The sequence below is a fragment of the Mustelus asterias genome, chromosome 23 (assembly GCF_964213995.1).
Source record: "Mustelus asterias chromosome 23, sMusAst1.hap1.1, whole genome shotgun sequence".
Taxonomy (NCBI): domain Eukaryota; kingdom Metazoa; phylum Chordata; class Chondrichthyes; order Carcharhiniformes; family Triakidae; genus Mustelus; species Mustelus asterias.
Genome location: NC_135823.1, coordinates 16,949,017 through 16,973,027, shown reverse-complemented (window position 1 = coordinate 16,973,027; position 24,011 = coordinate 16,949,017). Strand labels below are relative to the sequence as shown.

Genomic DNA, 24,011 nt, shown 5'->3' with positions numbered 1-24,011 from the left:
CCGGGAGAATCCCAGCCGTGGGTGAGGGGCCGGGAGAAGTCCAGCCGTGGGCGAGGGGCCGGGAGAATCCCAGCTGCGGGCGAGGGGCCGGGAGAATCCCAGCTGCGGGCGAGGGGCCGGGAGAATCCCAGCTGCGGGCGAGGGGCCGGGAGAATCCCAGCTGCGGGCGAGGGGCCGGGAGAATCCCAGCCCTGGGCGTTAAGCAGGGAACAATGTTATTGCCATTAGCACAGGTGTCAGTGGAGTGAAGTCGCCTGCTCTTTAATCAGCAGAGACAGATGGTTACAAAGGGAAGGCGGGGAATACATTTTAAAAAATCAGCGATACCTCTCCCCCATCCCTCTCTCGTTCACTATTCCAACCTTTTGATTGTACTTCTGTTCTTTTCTTTCAGAAAGACACTGCAGCTCAAACTTCTTCAAGGCGAGTTGGAATGGATGCTGAAGGTACGCTCTGCTTTCCAGCTGATCATTATCCAAGTTCAGAGAGGCTAAAAGAACCACCTAATCAAAAGAAACTTTTAAAATATATCTGACCAACATGAGCTGGGATCATACCATCGTGAGACAGATTAGTTTTACCCTACTGATGATACAAAGCGTTGTTGCCATAGTAACCTTCTCAGTCCGAGAGGAACCGCAGGTTCGGGCAGTTGGTGTATGTGCTTGGCTGAGGAGCCAATTGTACGAAGCTACCATCTGTGGGACTTTGACTGAACACCTTTAAGCCAGAATCCTGCCTAAAAGTTATGGAACACCTGAAAAGCTCCACTAAGTATTATTCTTCCGATATCAAAGTACATTTGCACTTCCATTGCTTACACTTGTAGAAGATGAAGAGCCAAAATGAAGAGCATAAACTTCAGGGCCGGAATTCTCTGGCTGTTCACGCTGGTGGGATTCTCCAGTCCCGCCGGCGGGATTCTCCAGTCCCGCCGGCAGCGCATCCTCACCTACTAGTTTCCCGCCGGTGTGGGGTGACATCAGTGGGACCAGAGAATCCTGCCACTAGCAAACAACGCACCACCTCCCGCCAGTGGGAAACACGCGGCTGGGAGGTCAGTGAATCCCGTCCTAGGTTACTTTTTGAATGGGATTAAATACATAAGTGGAGTTACTGGTATGGGCAGCACGGTGGCACACTGGTTAGCACTACTGCCTCACAGCGCCAGAGACCCAGGTTCGATTCCCGGCTTGGGACACTGTCTGTGTGGAGTCTGCACATTCTCCCCGTGTCTGCGTGGGCTTCCTCTGGGTGCTCCGGTTTCCTCCCACAGTCTGAAAAACATGCAGGTTAGGTGCATTGGCCATGCTGAATTCTCCTTCTGTGTACCTGAACAGGCACCGGAGTGTGGCGACTGGGGAATTTTCACGGTAACTTCACTGCAGTGTTAATGTAACGTGACTAAAATAAACTTTACTTTAGTTTACTAAAGGACGTGGTAAATGCCAGGGAGAAGTGGCTTCCAAATTCCAACCGAGTCTGATTGAATTTTTTCCAAAGTCACTGAGATGTGTATATTTTTGACAGCTTGCGGTTTTACCTGGTCTCTACCAGTGGCTCATAGAGAATTGTTTTACACAGTGCCGGATTTTATTTCTCAGCAGTGAGTGGTTAGGATCTGGACTACACTGCCTGAGTGTGTGGCAGAGGCACATGCAGTCTCGAGCCTCAAGAGATTAGCCCCTGAAGAGAGAGCAATTTGAAAAGCTACCGGGGTGGTGGGGGTAAACGGAACAAACTGGGCTGGATTTCTCTGTTGAGCAGGCTTTAAGAATGTCAGGTGGGAGCTGAATCCGAGATTCCAACCATCATTCCCAGTCTGCTCAATTCCCAGCGGCACAAGAGCAGTGTGGAAGCCTGCATGTTGACACCCCGACATTGCTGGCACCATTTTGGAAGCGGGTATTTCAGGAGCTCCAGAACTTTGGAGTCAGGCCAATATTGGAAAGTGATTTAAATCACTTCAAAGGCACAAGTCAGGAGTGTGATGGAATACTCTCCACTTGCCTGGATGAGTGCAGCCCCAACAACACTCAAGAAGCTCGCCACCATCCAGGACAAAGCAGCCCCGCTTGATTGCTATCCCTGCCTTAAACATTCACTCCCTCCACCACTGACGAACAGTAGTAGCAGTGTGCACCATCTACAGGATGCACTGCAGGAACTCACTGAGGCTCCATCGACAGCACCTTCCAAACCCGTGACCGCTACCATCTAGCGGATACCTGAGAACACCACCACCTGGAAGTTCCTCTCCAAGTCACTCACCATCCTAACTTGGAAATATATCACCGTTCCTTCACTGGAATTCCTGCCCTAACAGCACTGTGGCTGTACCTACACCACATGGGCAACAGTGGCTGAAGAAGGTAGTTCACCACCACCTTCTCAAATTAAGGATGGGAATAGATGCTGGCATTGCCAGCGACACCCAAACCCCTTGAATAAATTCAAAAAGTGACTCAATTCAGACCAAACATTCCTCGGGTTAAATTCTTAGTAAATACAATAAATCTCACAAGTCACGGCTTCTATCTTATTATCAGTCACAATAAAGATTTCATATTTAACAAACAAACCTGATCCTTGTTGTCCCAGTTAATTACAATGTCATCCTGGTGACTGAAGAGAGAGTGAGAAAGGCTCATCCTGAGCTGTGACTGCCGAGGTAATGGGATGGCAAACGGGTGGAAAAGGTTCACTACAAAAGAACGACAAAGCCTCATTAATCTTGTTCAGAAAGCAGAATAGAAATTATTTGCCAAATTGTAATGTATCTGCTGAATCAGTGACCAAATAGTTCAGGTTGGAAGATCAAAAGGTACAATTTCATATTATTTTCCCAATATATTTACCCCGAGTTTCATGGCGCCCAAATATCTTTGGGAAGGATCCACTGTAGCTCCCTAAAAATCTCAGTTCCTGATCTTCCCACGTGGCGTTGTGACTGAACATGGATGTCCGGCCAATCTTCTGGTAAACTGTGTTACAGACCAATTGTTTAGGAACTATTTTCAACTGTAAAGGCGAAACAAACACAGATCATTCAAATGTAATTGTGTATTCCCTTCCTAGAAATAGATGGCCATCATGGTGCAGTTATCCAAGGTAAAAGTCTTGGCTTGACTTAAGTTTTAAAGTTTATTTATTATTGTCACCAGTAGGCTTACATTAACACTGCAATGAAGTTACTGTGAAAATCCCCCAGTCACCACACTCTGGTGCCTGTTCGGGTACACGGAGGGAAAATTTAGCATGGCCAATGCACCTAACCAGCATGTCTTTCAGACTGCTGGAGGAAACCGGAACACCCGGAGGAAACCCACGCAGACACGGGGAGAACGCGCAGACTATGCAAAGGCATTGACCCAAGCCGGGAATTGAACCCGGGTCCCTGGCACCGTGAGGCAGCAGTGCGAACCACTGTGCCACCAAGCCGCCCAGGCACAATAGTGGGAAGGATACATGCATTGGAACACCTCACCCAGATGGTGAACAGCAAGTTAAGAAAGGAGTGGGTTACATGGCTTAAACACTGCACAAGAGGAGGCCCGAATGTCACTGTCAAGTTACACAACAGGACATGATGAACAACTGTACATTTCCTTCCTAACAGCACAGTGGGTGTACCTACATTACTTGGACTGTAACGGTTCAAGAAGGCAGCTCACCACCACCTTCTCAAGGGCAATTAGGGATGGGCAATAAGTGCTGGCCTTGCCAGCTAAGCCCACATCCCATGAATGAATTAAAAAAGTACAGCCAAAATTAGAAGCTGTGCCGACACAGAGAAATCATTCCATACATAGGGTGGGATCTTCCACCCTGCCGAGGGCGGGATCTCCCAGTCCCGCCAAGGGTGACACCTTGCTGCGGGCTTCCCGGCAGTGGAGGGTGTGAACAATGGAAACCTCTATTTACAGTGGCGGGACAGGAAAGTCAATGGTCGGCTGCCTTTGCCGCCACAAAACACAATCAGGGGGCGCGGAGCATAGAGACTCCTGCCCATGGACCAAGATCTTCTGGTCCGGTCAATGGAATTTTTGCCGGTCCGTCAAATATTTGCAAATTCCAGGCCAGTGTTGGTTGTGTAGATGTTGACCCTCGTTACCCTGGTGATGGTGGCTGGTGTGTTGTTGGTGATGTTCAAAACCGTCTTCCTGATGGTGATCCAGACTTTGCAACTGCTGCTCATTTGTATCAATTCTGAGCCAACTGTCCACGAGAAATTATATACCATGAGGTACATGGTGTAGAATGGGGTACATGGGACGCCGTGGGGTACATGGGACGCCGTGGGGTACATGGTGCGCCATGGGGTATATTACTGTAATTTGTAAACTTGAGGGCAGCATATCTGTCTCCCTGATGTGCCAGCCCCGTGCCTGACTCACACTTGGCCGGATGTCTACTTTGAGGCTGACAGTGTATCATTGAAGTCATATGCTGATGGAATGTGAGGGGGTGGCATCTCCAAGATGGCACCATGTTAGCATGCCCGGGGCATACACTCACTTTCTATAATAGTGTAAAATGGCAGATAGTGTGTGGAATCTGGGTCATCCCTTTGCCGGCGGCTTTGCAAATGGAGAGAAGTCTGGAAAGTATCGCGAAAGCACGCTGACACAGCTCTGTGATGCTGCCTCGCCTCTGGGTGAATTTGCTGAAGGTAGGTGTGGGAGGACGGGGGAGGGGTGGGGGTTGTTGTGGACATCCACAGGAATAAACAGCTCATTCCACACACGGCAGGCAGCCAATCACTAAATCTAAGGTCTGGATAAATGGCCATTATCCCATGCTGACTGAACTCTCAAAGGTATTGGACAGGCCTCCTCCCAAAGCCCAGATGTGCAGAGCTGAAACAGTTGCAGCAACAATCATTCCTTTGGCGTGCTACCCCCCTCCACACTGATGGCCCGATTGATCTTCTGTTTTTAAAACATATTCCGCGGTGATCTGAGTGTGTTTACATTTCGAGGCACCCTGGTGCTTACCAACCTGCCTCAGCAGCGCCCACTTGACCAGACACTGCTTCCTATTGGGCCTCCCATGTTGGAGTCACTCCCACCATCTCTAATTGGATGGTGACCGAGTAACCAGCCTGTTGATTGGTTGCCTCCTATAGGGTTCCGACACCGTGCAGACAGCAGACACCCGTGGGTCCACGGCCTGGAAATGGTTCCAATCCTCAATGCTTGTCTGGGATGATTTTACCTACGGAGTCAGCTTCACATCTCTCCAATGGAGATCGATGGGAGTAAAACTTGGGAGGGGTCGAAACTGCCGACCAGCTATCACCCAATTTCACAAAGTCAAAATCTATCCTCTGATGCGGAGCTCAGCTCGATAGAAAGGCAGCTTATAATCAGTTTAAAGTTAAAGTTTATTAGTGTCACAAGTTGGCTTAACACTGCAATGAAGTTACTGTGAAAATGCCCGAATCGCCTGTTCGGGTACACTGAGGGAAAATTTAACATGGCCAATGCACCTAACCAGCACGTCTTTCAGACTGTTGGAGGAAACTGGAGCACCTGGAGGAAGCCCATGCAGACATGGGGAGAATGTGCAGATTCCGCACAGACAGTGACCCAAGCTGGGAATCGAACCCGGGTCCCTGGCGCTGTGAGGCAGCAGTGCTAACCACTGCGCCACCATGTGGTTAATAAAGGAGAAGGGGCTGAACCATTTCAGAATCATAGAATCCTACAGTACCGAAGGAGGCCATTCGGCCCATCAAGTCTGCACCGACCACAATCCCACCCAAATCCTATCCCCATAACCCCATGCATTTACCCTAGCTACTCCCCCTGACACTAAGGGACAATTTAGCATGGCCAATCTGCCTAACTCGCACATCTTTGGACTGTAGGAGGAAACCGGAGCACCTGGAGGAAACCCACGCAGACACGGGGAGAACGTGCAAACTCCACACAGACAGTGACCCGAGGCTGGATTTTGAACCCGGGTCCCTGGTGCTGTGAGGCAGCAGGGCTAACCACTGTGCCACCGTGTGGTTAATAAAGGAGAGGGGGCTGAACCATTTTGTGGGCAAGAGGCTGAGCACTCAATGAGAGGCTGGGCTGCTACAGTGGAGTCTCCAGGTTTGGGAAAAGACAAAGGGCTGGCACTGGTCGTTCATTGGTAGAAAGCAGCGAGTCGCCAAAAGCAAATCACCAAGCCGGAATCAAACCCGGGTCCCTGGCGCTGTGAGGCCACAGTGCTAACCACTGTGCCACCGTGCCGCCCAGACATTGGTATGTTCCGATTAAAAAAATAAAAGAAATAGGATGAAATGTACAACTATTAATCACAGAAGTAAAATCAACATCATGCTAATTGAATCACAATATATCAGAGATAATACTGTACTGTTAAAGGAACACAAGCATAAAGCATTGAATCAAACGGTGGGCAAACCTGAGAGAACGTGTGGGTCATCTCGAAGATTTCACTATAGCCAGAAGCACCAATAGTTAAAATGGTGAAAGCATTCAGTTTATCCCCATCCAACATGATGTTCAATGTCCCGTTTATCACACTTGCTGTGTAATTAACCTACAAAGAAAAGGTCGTCAGCATTAGTAATGAAAGAATTAGGTTATTTTTATTTCATCTGTATTGTTTTATAATTAAAATCTAATTTTAAAATGTATACAATAAAGCCCATAGGCTACTTTAATATGGGCGGCACGGTGGCACAGTGGTTAGCACTGCTGCCTCACAGGGACCCGGGTTCGATTCCGGCCTTGGGTTACTGTCTGGGTGGAGTCTGCAAGTTCTCCCCATGTCTGCGTGGGTTTCCTCCGGTTTCCTCTCACTGTCCAAAGATGTGCAGGTTAGGCGGATTGGCTATGCTAACTTGCCCCTTAGTATCAGGGGGTTAGCAGGGTAAATGCGTGGGGTTACGGGGATAGGGCCTGGGTGGGCTTGTTGTTGATGCAGACTCGATGGGCCGAATGGCCTCCTTCTGCACTGTAGGGATTCTGTAATACAGGATAGATCTCTGTATATAGCAGATGGATACATGCACACCATAAACCCTCGGTACAAAATTCAGACAGAAAAAGCTGAGTGTGTAGTATCTGTGATTAAATAAGACCTGCAGATTATGTTATTGCTTTATTATGCTGCATTTGTGCTTTTGCCAATTTATTATAGAAAATAATCCATCAGTACATGTTTCCCTGCCAGAAATGATTGGCAATAAACAGAAAACATGGTAATATATATACGTCCTGTCCTTGATCACCTCTCCCTGGACAGTGACCCCAGGTTAGTTAAGTCTGTGCATACATGAAGTGAATTCAGCGTGGCAGGTCTGCAGTCAAATGGATGGGGTCCCAATCTCTATGCCATAAAACCTCTCGAGGGGAATTAGAAAGAATGAGAGCAGAACTGTGCCAGAAAATAAAAATAACAGACAGCACTTGCAGAAGTGGTAGACAAGGATGCAAGTAGAAATATTTGAGAAACTGTCAAGTCCTTACGATTGTCAGTATGAAGACTGGGCCAAGTAGCCCTGCAATTCTGCACAATAAACTTAAAAGCGTACTCTAACTTGGGTGTGGTCCAATATTTTCTTTTGCAGTCTTACTGCAGACTTATTGCTGGAAATGTAGTTCAGGTTTGTGGCTTGCTCAAGCTTAAATAAAGCACTTTGATTTATATTTGTGAATATAACAATAAAACACTTTTAAACTGTTTAACTTCAGTAACTTAAAAGTGGCAGGTATTTACCTTTGTCGCAACTTCTACTGCTCCAGGAAGGTAATGGAGGGCAGGGATATTCTGTAAAACTATAAGCTGCAACTCTTTACTACAAAGGGAAGAAAGAAAGAAACCAAACCCATCAGTTAACCCAACCAGAATGTTCACAGAATCGTAGAATTACAGAATCCCTACAGTGCAGGAGGCGGCCATTTGGCCCATCGAGCCTGCACCGACAACAATCCCAACCCCAGCCCTATCCGCGTAACCCCATGTTTATTTATTAATTAATTAGTGTCACAAGTAGGCTGACATTAACACTGCAATGAAGTTACTGTGGAAATCCCAGAGTCTCCACAGTCCGGCGCCTGTTCAGGTTACACTGAGGGAGAATTTAGCATGGTCAATCCACCAAACCAGCACGTCTTTCAGACTGCGCCACTGTGCCGTCCATGTATTTACCCTAGCTAGTCCCTCAGACACTAAGAGGCAATTGATCATGGACAATCAACCTAACCTGCACATCTTTGGAGTGTGGGAGGAAACCCACACAGACATGGGGAGAACGTGCAAACTCCACACAGACAGCGACCCAAAACTGGAATCGAACTTGGGTCCCTGGCGCTGTGAGGCAGCAGTGCTAACCACTGTGCCATCCTCAATGTTGTAAATGTTAAGAAGGACAATGATGCACACAGATAAATCATATCACAAATATTGAAGAAAAATTTCACATTTCATTGGAATAATACTAGCAGAAAAGCACACGCTGATAACATTATGGTTCTGGTAAGGAGCAATGATCCAGAGGGCACGCGTTCACTATCTCGCCATGGCAAGTTAGGAAGCTGAATTTATGAAATCTGATCATTTGTTGGCTAGCGCCAGAAGTTTTCTCTATTCTTTCATGGGATGTGGGTGTCGCTGGCTGGGCCAGCATTTATTGCCCATCCCTAATTGCCCTTGAGGGGGCATTTATGACTCAACCTCATTGCCGTGGATCTGGAGTCACATGTAGGCCAGACCAGGTAAGGATAGCAGATTTCCTTCTCTAAAGGACATGAGTGAACCAGATGGACTACTACGATAATTAGACACTTATTTCCAGATTCTTATTCAATTCAAATGTCACCATCTGCCGTGGTGGGATTTGAACCTGGGTCCCCAGAGCCTTGGTCTCTGGATTACTACTCCAGTGACAATACCACTCCCATTTCCTCCCAAATAAATTTAATCCTCAGTAATATTGTCCAACCTCTTTTAGCAATAGTTCTAATAGAATGGTGTGGAATCATGGAATGGTTCCAGTATGTAAGGTGGCCATTCAGCCTGTCAAACCCCTCTGCAACTACAAATTAACTAGCCCCGCTCCCCCATCTGTTCACCGAACTGAGCAAACTTATGATTGTCCTTCAGATGCTTATCCAATTCCCTTCTGAAAGAAAGTATGGTTCTAATTGTAATGTACATCTGATGATTGCAGCAAATGTTCAGGGTTGGAGTAATCACTGAGTGCTGAGTGGCCATTAGAGTGTAAAAGAAGTCATGTTTTCAATTACTGGACATTTGTTCAACAGAGGTTTTTAAACAGAAATAACATTGGCTCATTACACTACAAGCGTTTTGTTTATTTATCTAGAATTTCTTGATATCCTTTAGATTACTGCTGACATTGTTCCTCTTACTTGTAATGTTGATTCCTTCCTTCCACATGTAGGATCATATTAGCAACTGGTTCATACTTTAGCTTCAAGGATGTATCCACATCAGTGTCTTTAAGCATACCATAGTAATCGGCCTGAGGCATAATAACATAGGTACGATGTTAGGGACCGGCGCAGTTTCTACAATATTTGTTGGACAGTAGTAGGATTAAGCCCATTCAAACTCAGGGACTAGACTCTTCTACCAAGTGACTATTCTACAATTATGCAATTATGTCACTTAAAGAACAAATGGTGCACATAATAGCCACTGTCCACCCTAACCCAACATGCAGAGTGCCTTGGGCCACGTTCTCCGACCTCGCCCGTGGCTGGGATTCTCCGGTCCCGCCGCAGTGAATGGGGATTTGGCTGAGCACCAGATTCTCCATTCTCGCTGGCAGCAGTGGTGAGGCGTGAACAGCCAGAGAATTCCAGCCTGTATCTGCCTTCCAATTGCTTTTAGCACCCTTTCCATTTCTTCTCAAGTCTTTAGCATCCACTATTTTGTTAGAAACAAGCCGTAAAACGCAAAACGCGTCAAAGAGCCAATTTACAAAAGCAGAACAATTCGTTACGCTCTGTGCCCAAAATCCCCCCCAAGGCCTTTTGCTGGTTTCCTGCCACTGTTGACCAGCAGAACAGCTGGGAAATTTCAGGAATACGGTGTGTCTTTCGGAGTTTCCTCATTGCCCTGTAACTTCGGTCATGAAGGACTCTTGAGAAAGGTGATTTTGTTAAAAATTATTCAGCTTGATGGCCTTACTCAGCGAGTTGAGGGGACCATATCGAGAGTTGGTGTTGTGACCTGAAAATCGCCCATTCCTCTCAAGGACAGCTCTCATGGGCTGGCGGTTGTCCATTGTTTGCATCCACCTGCCCCAAGCAAATGAGGTGCCCTCCCACGAACCTGACCAACTGTTATTTCTTTTTATTCATTCATGGGACATGGGCGTTGTTGGCTGACCAGCATTTATTGCCCATTCCTAGCCTTGCTCAGAGGGCAGTTGGGAGTCAACCACATTGCTGTGGCTCTGGAGTCACATATAGGTCAGACCAGGTAAGGACAGCAGATTTCCTTCCCTAAAGGACATTAGTGAACCAGATGGGTTTTTCTGACAATTGACAATGATTTAATAGTCATCAGTAGATTCTTAATTCCAGATATTTTTTCTTGAATTCAAATTCCACCATCTGCTGTGGCGGGATTCGAACCCGGGTCCCCAGAACATTAGCTGAATTTCTGGATTAATAGTCTAGCGATAATGTCACTCGGCCATTGCCTCCAATGCTGGAGATGCTTAAGCAGCATGCTGGGGGCGGCACGGTGGCACAGTGGTTAGCACTGCTGCCTCACAGCACCAGGGACCCGGGTTCAATTCCGGGCTTGAGTCACTGTCTGTGCGGAGTCTGCACATTCTCCCCGTGTCTGCATGGGTTTCCGCCAGATGCTCCGGTTTCCTTCCACAGTCCAAAGATGTGCTGGTTAGGTGGATTGGCCATGCTAAATTGCCCCTTCGTGTCAGGGGGACGAGCTAGGGTAAATTCATGGGGTTACGGGGATAGGGCTGGGGGGGATTGTGGTCGGTGCAGACTCGATGGGCCGAATGGCCTCCTTCTGCACTGTAGGGATTCTATGATGATCCTAGTTTAACTCTCAAGATTGCACCCCATCAATGTTCAGGCACACAGCCTCTTTAATATTGTAACCTGAAAACTGAACTACAAACTCATCTTTTAATTAGTCTCTAGAATGGATTATTAACAAGAATTTACAATGAAATGTTTCTCATCAGTTACCTTGATAGTGAAGGGCACTCCAAGCTTCTTAATGAAGGGGATTGTGTGCTGAACTTCAATGTTGAATTCAATGACTGCACCCAATGCAAACTGCCTGGAGGCATCCAAACTCAGCTTCATATTCTTGGAATCATACTGAATGTCAAATATCGAACTCATTTTGGTGTCTGAGGATCAAAGGGTGGAAAAAAGGAATAAGAACTGGCAAAAATGTGGATTTTACACATTACAGCTTCAAAATCGTTACTGGCAATAATCAGCCGTACCAAAATCTGTTATTTTAACAGAGTTGTTACAATAAAGGGGTTGACATTGGTTGAACATTGGTCACGTGAAGTGAGAGATCTTGGCGTGTAAGTGCACAGATCCCTAAAGGTAGCAGTACAGATAGGTAAAGTTGTGAAGACGGCATATGGATTGCTCTTCTTCACTGGCAGAGATAGAGAATACAAAAGTAGGGATACTATGATGGAACTGTGCAAGGGCAGCACGGTAGCACTGTGGTTAAGCACTGCTGCTTCACAGCTCCAGGGACCTGGGTTCGATTCCCGGCTTGGGTCACTGCCTGTGTGGAGTTTGCACATTCTCCTTGTGTCTGCAGGGGTTTCCTCCGGGTGCTCCGGTTTCCTCCCACAGTCCAAAGATGTGCGGGTTAGGTTGATTGGCCATGCTAAAAATTGCCCTTAGTGTCCTGAGATGCGTAGGTTAGAGGGATTAATGGGTAAAATATTAAGGATATGGGAGTAGGGCCTGGGTGGGATTGTGGTCGGTGCAGACTTGATGGGCCGAATGGCCTTTTTCTGTACTGTAGGGTTTCTATGATTTCTATGAAACTGGTGAGGCCACAACTGGAGTATTGTGTGCAGTTCTGGTCACCACAGTGATTGCTCAGGAGAGAGTGCAGAGAAGATTTACTAGACTGTTGCCAACACTGGAGAACTGTATCTATGAGGAGAGATTGGGGTTCTTTCACTTGGAACAGAGAGGTTGAGGGGTGACATGATTGAGGTGTACAAAATTGTCAGGGGTAGTGAGAGAGTAGACAGGAGGAATCGGTTTCTCTTGGCAGACAGTTCAAAAACCAGGGGTCATAGATTCAAGCTAAGTGGCAGAATGATTAGAGGGAACATGAGGCTAGTCAGCCTCAAGTCCAAAACTGGTGCACTACAGTCGCCAGTGAAGGCACATTGGGTGGCAGCAGAAAGCATGCCTGTTCCTCTTGGCCCACAAGACGTGCTGCATAGTCACTCTGCGTCTCCCTGAAGTTGTCCTCTTGAGCAGTCTGGTTCCCAGAGGCCTGGAAAACTCAGGCAGCCAGGGTTAAACCTACAAGGTGGGTTAAATGTGAGCCCCCCAGCCTCAATATACTATTTAAATGACCAACTCGCTCCCTCTATCCCAGCTCTAATCCCAGATAGGAACTGGTTGGAAGCTGGTTAATGGGGAGTCAGGTTTGAGAGCCTGAGTATTTCTGACTCACCCAATCGCAATCCACCTAATCTCAGAGGTTGAAATTCACCCCTTTGTATTAACAATGCATCACAACCCCCACCTCAGACAAGCACACGTTATTATATCAATGTAGCATTCTCATACCATTCTATCCCAAATCATGTCTCACAAATTTAATTGAGTTTTTTGAAGGGGTAACCAAGAAGGTAGATGAGGGCAGTGCAGTTGATGTTGTCTACATGGACTTTAGCAAGGCCTTTGACAAGGTACCGCATGGTAGGTTGTTGCATAAAGTTAAATCTCACAGGATCCAGGGTGAGGTATCTAAATGGATACAAAATTGGCTTCTGTGAGGGTGGTTGTGGAGAGTTGTTTTTCAAACTGGAGGCCTGTGACCAGCGGTGTGCCTCAGGGATCAGTGCTGGGTCCACTGTTATTTGTCATTTATATAATGATTTGGAGGAGAATATAGGGGGCATGGTTAGTAAGTTTGCAGATGACACCAAGATTGGTGGCATGGTGGACAGTGAGGAAGGTTATCTCCAATTGCAGCAGGAATTTGATCAATTGGGCACTGGGCTGACGAATGGCAGATGGAGTTTAATTTAGACAAATGCGAGGTGATGCATTTTGGTAGATTGAACCAGGGCAGGACTTACTCTGTTAATGGTAGGGTGTTGGAGAGAGTTACAGAACAAAGAGATCTAGGGGTACATGTTCATAGCTCCTTGAAACTGGAGTTACAGGTGGACAGAGTGGTGAAGAAGGCATTCGGCATGCTTGGTTTCATCGGTCAGAACATTGAATACAGGAGTTGGGACGTCTTGTTGAAGTTGTATAAGACATTGGTAAGGCCACACTTGGAATACTGTGTGCAATTCAGGTCACCCTGTTATAGAAAGGATATTGTTAAACTAGAAAGAGTGCAAAAAAAATTTACTAGGATGCTACCGGGACTTGATGGATTGAGTTATAAGGAGAGGCTGAATAGACTGGGACTTTTTTCTCTGGAGCGTAGGAGGCTGAGGGGTGACCTTATAGAGGTCTATAAAATAATGAGGGGCATAGACAAGGTAGATAGTCAATATCTTTTCCCAAAGGTAAGGGAGTCTAAAACTAGAGGGCATAGGTTTAAGGTGAGAGGGGAGAGATACAAAAATGTCCAGAGGGGCAATCTTTTCACACAGAAGGTGGTGAGTGTCTGGAACAAGCTGCCAGAGGTAGTAGTCGAGGCGGGTACAATTTTATCTTTTAAAACGCATTTAGATAGTTACATGGGTACGATGGGTATAGAGGGATATGGGCCAAATGCGGACAATTGGGATTAGTTTAGGGGTTTAAAAAAAAAGGGCGGCATGGACAAGTTGGGCCGAAGGGCCTGTTTCCATGCTGTAAACCTCTATGACTCTATGAATGAAAATCACAATACAGTAGGAGTCATTTTGCGCTGTGCGACTGTATCTAATAAAATCAGAAATGATGCTGCCCAAATTAATTGTGTAATAAAATCTTACAGTGGATAGGGCATCACTGTTTTCTCACAGCGCCAGGGACCCGGGTTTGATTCCACCTTGGGTTACTGTGTGCACAGAGTTTGCACATTCTCCCTGTGTCTGCATGGGTTTCCTCCGGGTGCTCTGGTTTCCTCCCACAGTCTAAAGATGTGTAGGTTAGGTGGATTGGCCATGCTAAATTGCCCCTTAATGTCCAAAGATGTGTAGGTTGGAGGATTAGCCATAGTAAATGCGCAGGGTTACGGGGATAGGGCGGAGGGAAGAGGTCTGTGTGGGATTGGAGAGTCGGTGCAGACTTGATGGGCCAAATAGCCTCTTTCTGCTCTGTAGGGATTCTATGGTTCTATAAACACAAAAGACTTTCTCAATTTACCTGACTGGACCTGAACACATGTTGCATGTTTGTGACGTCTGTGTTCAGTAGTCTCCATTCTCTCGTACATTAGAACAGATTAGATTTGTATGATATCAGTGGCAAATATGGATGCTTTGATGGTGTGTTATAGTTCACTCAGCGGGTCTCAGTTGCAATGGCAGCGTGCACTTTTACACGCATGTTGTAGTTTGGAGCTACAGATAGGTAGAGGCTCCAACCTTCCTTCCATCACATGGTTATTCAAGGACCTTTCCTGTTCTTACCGCCCGTCATTGGGGTGTACTGGAAGGATTTACAGGTTGATAATCAACCTGTCTGAGGTTTGGCCACATTCTGAATGCACCTTCCTTGGCCATCAAGCCCTGGAGTGTGACTTGAACCTGGGACCTGTGACTCAGAGGCAGGGACGCTACCCACTGCACCACCAGATGGCCACATGGACAATACTAAAATCCTTGTAAAGATCTAAGTCCAGAAGATAACAATCCCACACTTCCTGAACATTCAACAAATGCAGCCAATGCTTCTAAAACTTTTAAAACCACTCAGCGGTGATCTTACTGACATTAACTGAAAAGACTGCTAACTTCCACGGTGCCAAATGTCCAACTCCTGATTCCACAGCCGGAATTTTGCCGTCCCGCCCACCGCGGAAATCGGAGTGGGCGGGCGGCGGACCATAAAAGAAAAAACCCGGAGGAAGTGGTTGAGGCAGGGACATTGACCAATATTTAAAAGGCATTTGGACAGATACATGGATAGGAAAGGTTTAGAGGGATATGGGCCAATTGCAGGCAAATAGGGTTAGTTTAGATGGGTTTTTTGGTCAGCATGGACCAGTTTGGGCCGAAGGGCCTGTCTCTGTGCTGTAGATTCTATGTTCGCAGGCAGGATTTTACGGTTTTTGGACGAGCGATTCCACCCTGTCTCTCCGTTCCTATCCTAAACTGGCAGAGCTTGTGAGTAAGTTTCCAACGTTTCATTTTAAAGTAAAAGAAAACCTTGTTTTAACAATTAGGGCAATTTTACTAATTTGGACAAAAATGTAAACCTTACCTGTTCTCTGTGCAATTAAAACAAACATAATCTCCTTTGGATAACCTGCCGTCGCTAAGTTTTCACTGTTGTGATTATTCTTGATGATTAACTTCAAAAGTTCATCATTTGCGTAAGTGTTGAATGCATAGGCAATGGACTTCCCACCATCCACAATGATTTGAATAGAACCCTCGAGATTAGGAGTCAGACCTTGCATATCAGCCTTTACCTGAAGCAAAAGAAGATTTATTTTTTTTATTTGCTCTCTTGCCTCGTTTGCATCTTCACTGAGGGACAAATGCCATTCTCAGCCAAGAGGGTGGACAGGTTCCCAGCCCACAATCCTATACCTTTGCTGTTCTTAAGCCACAATGAAGAGATATGCAACTGTGGCATTGATTGACTTGCCCTCAAATGTTCCCTCTCCCACAGTTCAGCGACTGAAAGAAACACACCCACAGACATCCCCCCACTGAGACACACCGCCCACCGACAGACAACCCCGCCCCCCCACTGACAGACAACACCCTGCCCCACCGACAGCCATCCATTGAGCCATGACCAAAACTGAGAGAATGCATATTACAAATTATTGTTTAGAATTGCTAAGTTTTCAAGGATTTTTTTTCTGTTTAATATAGAAAGGGTTTCAGTTAAAAGCACTGGTGCTGATCTCAACAGACCTCATTCCAGTAGTTGAGGGCAGGCTTGGGTTTTCAGTAGCTGTAGCAGTGTTCACCCCAGTGCCATTTTGGCAACTTCAGTGGGATTTCCTCCTCTGATGTGATGCTGCCTAAAGTGAAGTAAAACTTCCTTTTGGCTGATTGCAATCCCTTAGGAGGAGTGGAAGGTTTGAGACCTCCCCATACCATGCTGGATGTCATTAACTCACTGGCATTCTTTCCACTTGGGGTTGCTAGGGTGGTGATGATGGGAAATAACTTAGATAATATCATCCCATCATTAACATGCCTTTCTATACATGGTCATTGAACAGCCATGATACCTTCAGTGAAGACATCACAATCAAGCAGCAATCACTGAGGATCCACAGAACTGCTCTCAGTGGATTTTCGGTCCTCATCTCCCCAAGATCTAAGGCAGAATTGAGTAAAATATCTACCCCTGGATGTGCTGCAAATCCTTACTGACATCCTTCCAGAAGTAGTTTTCAGATGGACATCTGGGAGAGGGCAGATTAATAGCTCCAGAGGGTGCCAGACAGTGCATAGTGGGAGAGGGTGGCATCATGGTGATGTCATTGGATTAGTATTCCAGAGGACTAGCCCAGGGGACAAGGGTTCGAATCCCACCATGGCAGCTGGTGGAATTTAAATTCAACTGGTAAGATTTGGAGTACAAAGTTAAAAGTTTATATATTGGTGTCACAAGTAGACTCACATTAACATTGCAATGAAGTTACTGTGAAAATCCCCTAGCTGCCACACTCCGGCGCCTGTTCGGGTACACCGAGGGAAAATTTAGCATGGTCAATGCATCTAACCAGCATGAGTTTCAGACTGTAGGAGGAAACCCACGCAGACACGGGGACAACGTGCAGACTCCGCACAGACAGTGACCCAAGCTGGGAATCGAACCTGGGTCACTGGCGCTGTGAGGCAGCAGTACTAACCACTAAGCCACCGTTTCATAATGGACAACTTGGTCCCACTAGAAACTGGACTGAAACTGCCCAAATGTAATTCACTCACTGCTGTCAAAAAATGGCTGAAGAAACAGTTTATTGATTTCACCTTCCATCAGCCAAGACTAGATGCTAAGGCACATCTTGAAGGCAAAAAAAACAATGGAATTCACCCAATGTTCCCTCCCCCTTCTCCTTGGTGCTGACATTTATTTGTGATCATAGAATCCTACAGTGCAGAAGGAGGCCATTCGGCCCATCGAGTCTGCACTGACCACAACCCCACCCAGGCCTTATCCCCATAACCCCACACATTTACCCGAGCTAGTCCCGCTGACACCAAGGGGCAATTTAGTATGGCCAATCAACCTAACCCGCACATCTTTGGACTGTGGGAGGAAACTGGAGCACCCGGAAGAAACCCAGACACGGGGAGAATGTGCAAACTCCACACAGACAGTGACCCAAGCAGGGAATTTGAACCCGGGTTCCTGGCGCTGTGAAGCAACAGTGCTAATCACTGTGCCACCGTGCTGCCCTTGTAAAAGATTAGGGGGTTCAGGAAAAGCTACCACAATCTGTCACTATGATACATTGACATATTAACAAGGAACACATTTTGACATAAATAAAAATCTTTTGGAGTATTTTTTAAACAATTAGAAGAATAAAAACGTATAATTATGTTTTACTGAATACAGTTTCTTACCAGTATATCAATGTGTTGATCTATCAATAGGGTCTTGAGAAACTCTATATTGTGAGTAAGCTTGTAGTTCAGTGAAATATGATGTGCCTTGTGAACCAAAGTCAAATCTTCAATTATCTAAAATAAAATGCAATGAAAATTAAGTGCATTCATCAATGCTTTTCCTGTTATACACTCTGCATTACATTAGCACAGAGGACACATGCATTTTGTACAGTTTGACTGGTGATTAATGCTTAGAAAGTTGAGTGACAAGTATATGCCATTAATAGATAGAATTAGATTGCGGATCAGCCATCATATCAGGCTAGAGGGGCTAAATGGCCTACTCTGTTGCTATTAGTGTACTATAATCCAATGTGTTTCTATGCTTTATTAATGTCACTTTCCTGTTGCCAACAACTGTATCTGAAACAATGCCACAAATGTCAAAGTCAATAAAACAAATCACAAGATGGTTGACACAGGGGTTTGAAAGTGCAAGCATCTTGCATGAAACCGTAAGATCCCTACAGTGCAGAAAGAGGCCATCTGGCCCATTGAGTCTGAACCAACTGTCTCTGAGAGAACCTTACCCAGGCCCTTTTCCCTGCCGTATCCCTATAGCACCACGTGTTTACCATGGCTAATCCCCCTAACCTACACATTTTGGGACACTAAGGGTCAATTTAGCATGGCCAATTAACTTAACCCGCACATGTTTGGAGTGTGGGAGGAAACCGTAGCACCCAGAGGAAACCCACGCAGACACGGGGAGAGTGTGCAAACTCCACACAGTCACCCCGAGGCCGGAATTGATCCTGGGTCCCCGGCACTGTGAGGCGGCAGTGCTAACCACTGTGAGACCCTTTGCATAGACCATTTTTATACTAAACCTGTCCTGCCTCAAACCTCACTCACCTATTGCCCTGATATTCACTGACTGTCATTAGCCTTTCAATTTTAAGATTAAAGTTGTTGCCTATAGGTTCCTCTTACCAGCTCTTCACCCCTGCACATGTCCTCCAATGGCCTACCAGTCAGGTCTACAGTGTGTATACCACCCTCACCACGCTACCAATCTTGCTTTGCACTCGAGCACTCTGACTCCTTTGCCTTGCTTCATTCCGATCATCTTCAGTTTTGAAAAATTGTTCTTTAATGGGATGTGGAAAGACCAGCATTTTGTTGCCCATTCCTAACTGCCCTTAGTTTTGCCACAATCTGTGAAGCATTTGGAAGGTTTTTCCACGGTAAAGCTGCCATATATACATGTTTCTAGTGATAATTTGGTAGAGTTACTGGACTGATTTGGTGAAGAAGCATTGGGGAGGGATGGAGGGGGCCCAGAGACTGACCATATGGTTCATCTCAATGGGGACTGGAAAGAAATGAGCTTTTGGCAGGGCTAAACTGATACATAACTCCTCCGTCATGACATCCAATTGCATTTGAATGTTCCCCAATATTGCCGCCTCTCTTATCTTCCTACACAGATTATTTCAAACATTAGTCACTCAGTGAGTTAATTATTTTTTGCTGTTGCACTTTCTAAATTTACTGCTCACTAATTGCCATTCATTCTTCTTTGGTCATATTACGAAGTGAGCTTCTGTTGCTCACTCAAAACTACATTAACATTGAACAACCATACAAGATGGTGTATTGGTGTGAATCACAGTTTAAGAAACGCTGTTAAACTTTAAAAAAAAAATTCACATGTAGCCCTTAAAGTAGATTGGGGTGTCACAGTGGTTAGCTCTGCTGCCTCACAGCGCCAGGGACCCGGGTTCAATTCCGGCCTCCGGTGACTGTGTGGAGTTTGCACATTCTTCCCGTGTCTGCGTGGGTTTCCTCCCACACTCCAAAGATATGCGGGTTAGGTGGATTGACCATGCTAAATTGACCCTGGTGTCAGGGAGATTAGCAGGGAAATATGTGGGGTTACGGGAATAGGGCCTGGGTGGGATTGTGGTCGGTGCGGGCTCGATGGGCTGAATGGCCTCCTTCTGCACTGTAGGGATTCTATCGATAGTGGAAGCCACATAAATCTGTGACTGTTTTATGAGATACCACCACAAAATAAAAGGATGTTAAATTTATACTTTATCATTAAATGACGGAGATGAGGAACACAGGGATTATGGATTTACAGATGTGCAAATCTGGTTTCGTTTGTCTGCAATCTTCTAGTTAATCATTTCCAACTAGAGGCAGAGAGTGTTCAGCATTTGTTAATTTTACCTGCTTGTTGTCGACGATAAATCGGATGGACCGTTTGTACGTGTCACCCCGTTTCTCAGCTGTTAAAGCCACAACTGTGTTTCTTGGAATTCCAAGCCGTGAGGCGCCATCAATGTTGTGAGACACTGAGGCGTTAATCTCGTGCTTATCCTGGAAGGAAAGAAACGTGTCAAATTATCATCGGCAATGCCAGATGTTAGACATCCCATTTTTGTTCCAAAGAAGTTCAAAGAATTAAACCGCAATATGTCCAAAGAGTACGATGCGTCAAAAGAAGCAGTTTTATTTCGTTAATTGTAACTTTTACAATGTGAAACTTTTCTAATTATCTTTTAGGTCATGTGAAATATAATACATAACTTTAGACAGTTACATAATTTATGGGGCATCACGGTGGCACAGTGGTTAGCGCTGCCAGTAGAAAGGGTTGAGAGCTTCATGTTTTTAGGTCTCCAGATCACCAACAACCTGTCCTGGTGCCCCCATGCCGACACTATAGTTAAGAAAGCCCACCAACGCCTCTACTTTCTCAGGATTCTAAGGAAATTTGGCATGTCAGCTACAACTCTCACCAACCTTTACAGATGCACCATAGAAAACATTCTTTCTGGTTGTATCACAGCTTGGTATGGCTCCTGCTCTGTCCAAGACTGCAAGAAACTACAAAGGTTGTTAACAAAGCTCAGTCCATCACACAAACCAGCCTCCCATCCATTGACTCTGTCTACACTTCCCATTGCCTCGGAAAAGCAGCCACCATAATTAAGGACCCCACGCACCCCGGACATACTTTCTTCCACCTTCTTCTGTCGGGGAAAAGGTACAAAAGTCTGAGGACACATACCAACCGACTTGAGAACAGCTTCTTCCCTGCTGCCATCAGACTTTTGAATGGACCTACCTTGCATTAAGTTGATCTTTCTCTACACCCTAGCTATGACTGTAACACTACATTCTGCACTCTCCCCTTTCCTTCTCTATAAACGATATGCTTTGTCTGTATAGCGCAAAAAAAAATACTTTTCACTGTATGCCAATACATGTGACAATAATAAATCAAATCAAAAACTGCTGCCTCACAGCACCAGGGACCCGGGTTCAATTCTGGCCTCAGATGACTGTCTGAGTGGAGTTTGCATGTTCTCCCTGTGTCTGTGTGGCTTTCCTCCCACAGTCCAGAGATGTGCAGGTTAGGTGAATTGGCCATGCTAAATTGTCCCTTAATGTCCAAGATGTGTAGGTTATGGGGGTAGGGCTTGGGTAAGATACTCTGCCAGAGAGTCAGTGCAGACTTAATGGGCTGAATGGCCTCCTTCTGCACTGTAAGGATTCTATGATAATTATTATCCAGACCACTTCGGTGTTTTTCTCCCCTTGTCCCTTTTTCTATCTACGCCACTGTGGTTGAAGTAGAATGTTCTGTCCATAATAGAGTCGTTGGGGGTGATCCTGAGCCCGCACCCTCTGCCTCCGGTGGGGGCTCAAGATCCAGCGAAAGCCAAAAATTGTGAATCTCGCCAGTGTGATACCGATTTCAGGTAATGCCCATAATGAGGGAGAACCTGACTTATGTATGGAGTGGTGTTAGAAAGAGAGAGGGTGATGCCAGCGATGACGGGGGAGGGGGGGAATGGAGAGAGGGGGAGATGCCGACAATGTGGGGGGGGGGGGAATGGAGAGAGAGAGGGAGAGATGTTGGCAATGGTGGGGGGGGGGGGGGGGGGGGGGGGGAGAGATGGGGAGGTGAGGGGGAATGGAGAGAGATGGGGACATTCCAGCAATGACGGGGGAGGGGGGATATGCGCTGAAACCTCCACGGAGGAATGGCGGGGTGTGGGGTGGGTTTGGTCTGATTGGGGCACCCTTTCTCAATGCAGCCGGCTTTACCGGTATGTTTAGAGAAACACCTTGGTTTTCAGTCAGAACCCGACACACTGCCAATTTTTGGTAAGATTCAGCCCGTTGTGTTTGTGCCGGCCATCAAGCATCTATCTACTCTAATCCCATTTTCCAGCACATGGTCTGTAGCCTTGTATGTTCTAGCATTTCAAGTGCTCATCTAAGTGTTCTTAAATGTCATGTGAAAATAAGACAAGGTCAAAGCTACACATTGCACTTACAGCACCAGCCTTCAGAGTGAGCAGACCTTCCAGTTCAGACTGGTCAATGTTAATCTGCATCTGTGACCCAAAGTCAATTCCATTTATCTCCATATAACCTGATCCATCAATTTTCAGTGGTACGCCTAGATCCTGAAACAGAGCAAATGAAAGCATTATTTACACAAAAAGAAAGCACAATCCATTGTGCCCAAAGAACTATTCACAACCGATAAATGATCAAGTGAACTAATAAAGTGAAATTCATTTTGGCCTTTTCTAAATGAACAATAAGATTTTACACTCCGCATGATTTTCTTATCCATTTAGAATATATAAAGACAGCTGTCATATAATAACGGCGATCTCTGATTAATCAGAAATGCTAGATTAGCGCTGATTTTTTTTCTTATTTGTTCATGGGATTTGTGTGTTGCTGGCTGGGCCAGCATTTATTGCCCATCCCTAATTGCCCTCGAGGAGGAAGGGGTGAGCTGTCTTCTTGAACTGCGGCAGTCCCCGAGGTGTAGATACATCCACTGTGCTGTTAGGCAGGGAGTTCCAGGATTTTGACCCAGAGACAGTGAAGGAATGGTGATATCATTCCAAATCAGGAGGGTGAATGACTTTGAGGGGAACTTGCAGGTGGTGGTGTCCCCATGTATCTGCCGCCCTTGTACTTCTAGATGATAGTGGTCGTGGAAGATGCTGCCTAAGGAACCTCAGTGTGTTCCTGCAGTGCATCTTGTAGGTGGTACACATTGCTGCCACTGTGAGTCAGTGGTGGAGTGAATGAGTGATTAAGGTGGTGGATGGGTTGAATGTTTGTGGATGAGGTGACAATCAAATGGGCTGCTTTATCCTGGATGGTGTTAAATTTCTTAAGCGTTGTTGGAGCTGCACTCATCCAGGCAAGGGGAGAGTATTCCATCACACTCCTGACTTGTGCCTTGTCAATGATGGACAGGCTTTGGGGAGTCAGGGGATGAGTTACTTGCTACAGGATTTCCAGCCTTTCACCTGTTCTTGTAGCCACAGTATTTATCTGGCTAATCCGGTTCAGTTTCTGGGTGTTGATAATGGGGGGTTCAGTGGGCAGGATTTTCCAGTCTCGCCCACTACAGTTCTGGAAATTACTGTCCAAAGTCAGCAGACCTTTTGCTACAATTCCTGCAGTGGGTGGGACTGGAAAATCCTGTCCAGTAATACCACAAGGAGAGATAGTTAGAGTCTCTTGTTGGAAATAATCATTGCCTGGCACTTGTGTGGTGCTGAAGTTACTTCCCAAGCATGGGTATTGCCCAGATCTTGCTGCATATGGTCATGAACAGCTTCAGAATCCGAGGAGTCACGATTGGTGCTAAACAATGTACAATCATCAGTGAACATCCCCACTTCTATCCTGATGATGGAGGGAAGGTCATTGATGAAGCAGCTGAAGATGGTTGGGCCTAGGGCACTACCCTGAGGGACTCCTGCAGTGATGTCCTGGAGCTGAGATGATTAACCTCCAACAACCACAACCATCTTCCTTTGTATCAGGTATGACTCCAACCAGTAGATGTTTTTCCCCCTATTCCCACTGACTCCAGTTTTGCTAGGGCTCCTTGATGATACAGTCAAATGCTGCCTTGATGTCAAGGGTAGTCTCACCTCACCTCCGGCATTCAGCTTTTTTGTCCATGTTTGAACCAAAGCTGTAATGGGGTCAGTAACTGAGGTGACCCGCAATTCAAGCTGAG

General features: G+C 46.1%; 2 protein-coding genes across 2 annotated transcripts in view; both read right to left on the bottom strand.

Annotated features, from left to right (window-relative positions):
* The window catches only part of LOC144510541 (uncharacterized), a 109,342-nt gene extending 86,926 nt beyond the window's left edge, over positions 1-22,416 (bottom strand). The window contains exons 1-11 of the mRNA XM_078240052.1: positions 22,291-22,416; positions 20,171-20,320; positions 17,948-18,064; positions 15,612-15,822; positions 11,214-11,380; positions 9,396-9,508; positions 7,741-7,819; positions 6,421-6,558; positions 2,859-3,021; positions 2,583-2,704; positions 363-503 (exon numbers count right to left, since the gene is read on the bottom strand). Of these exons, the coding sequence (XP_078096178.1) occupies positions 363-503; positions 2,583-2,704; positions 2,859-3,021; positions 6,421-6,558; positions 7,741-7,819; positions 9,396-9,508; positions 11,214-11,380; positions 15,612-15,822; positions 17,948-18,064; positions 20,171-20,320; positions 22,291-22,383 (1,494 nt within the window). The 5' untranslated portion in view covers positions 22,384-22,416. The remainder of the gene's footprint in view (positions 1-362; positions 504-2,582; positions 2,705-2,858; positions 3,022-6,420; positions 6,559-7,740; positions 7,820-9,395; positions 9,509-11,213; positions 11,381-15,611; positions 15,823-17,947; positions 18,065-20,170; positions 20,321-22,290) is intronic.
* LOC144510917 (uncharacterized) overlaps positions 22,397-24,011 on the bottom strand; it is a 41,479-nt gene continuing 39,864 nt past the window's right edge. The window contains exon 13 of the mRNA XM_078240974.1: positions 22,397-22,422. Coding sequence (XP_078097100.1) covers positions 22,397-22,422 — 26 coding nt within the window. The remainder of the gene's footprint in view (positions 22,423-24,011) is intronic.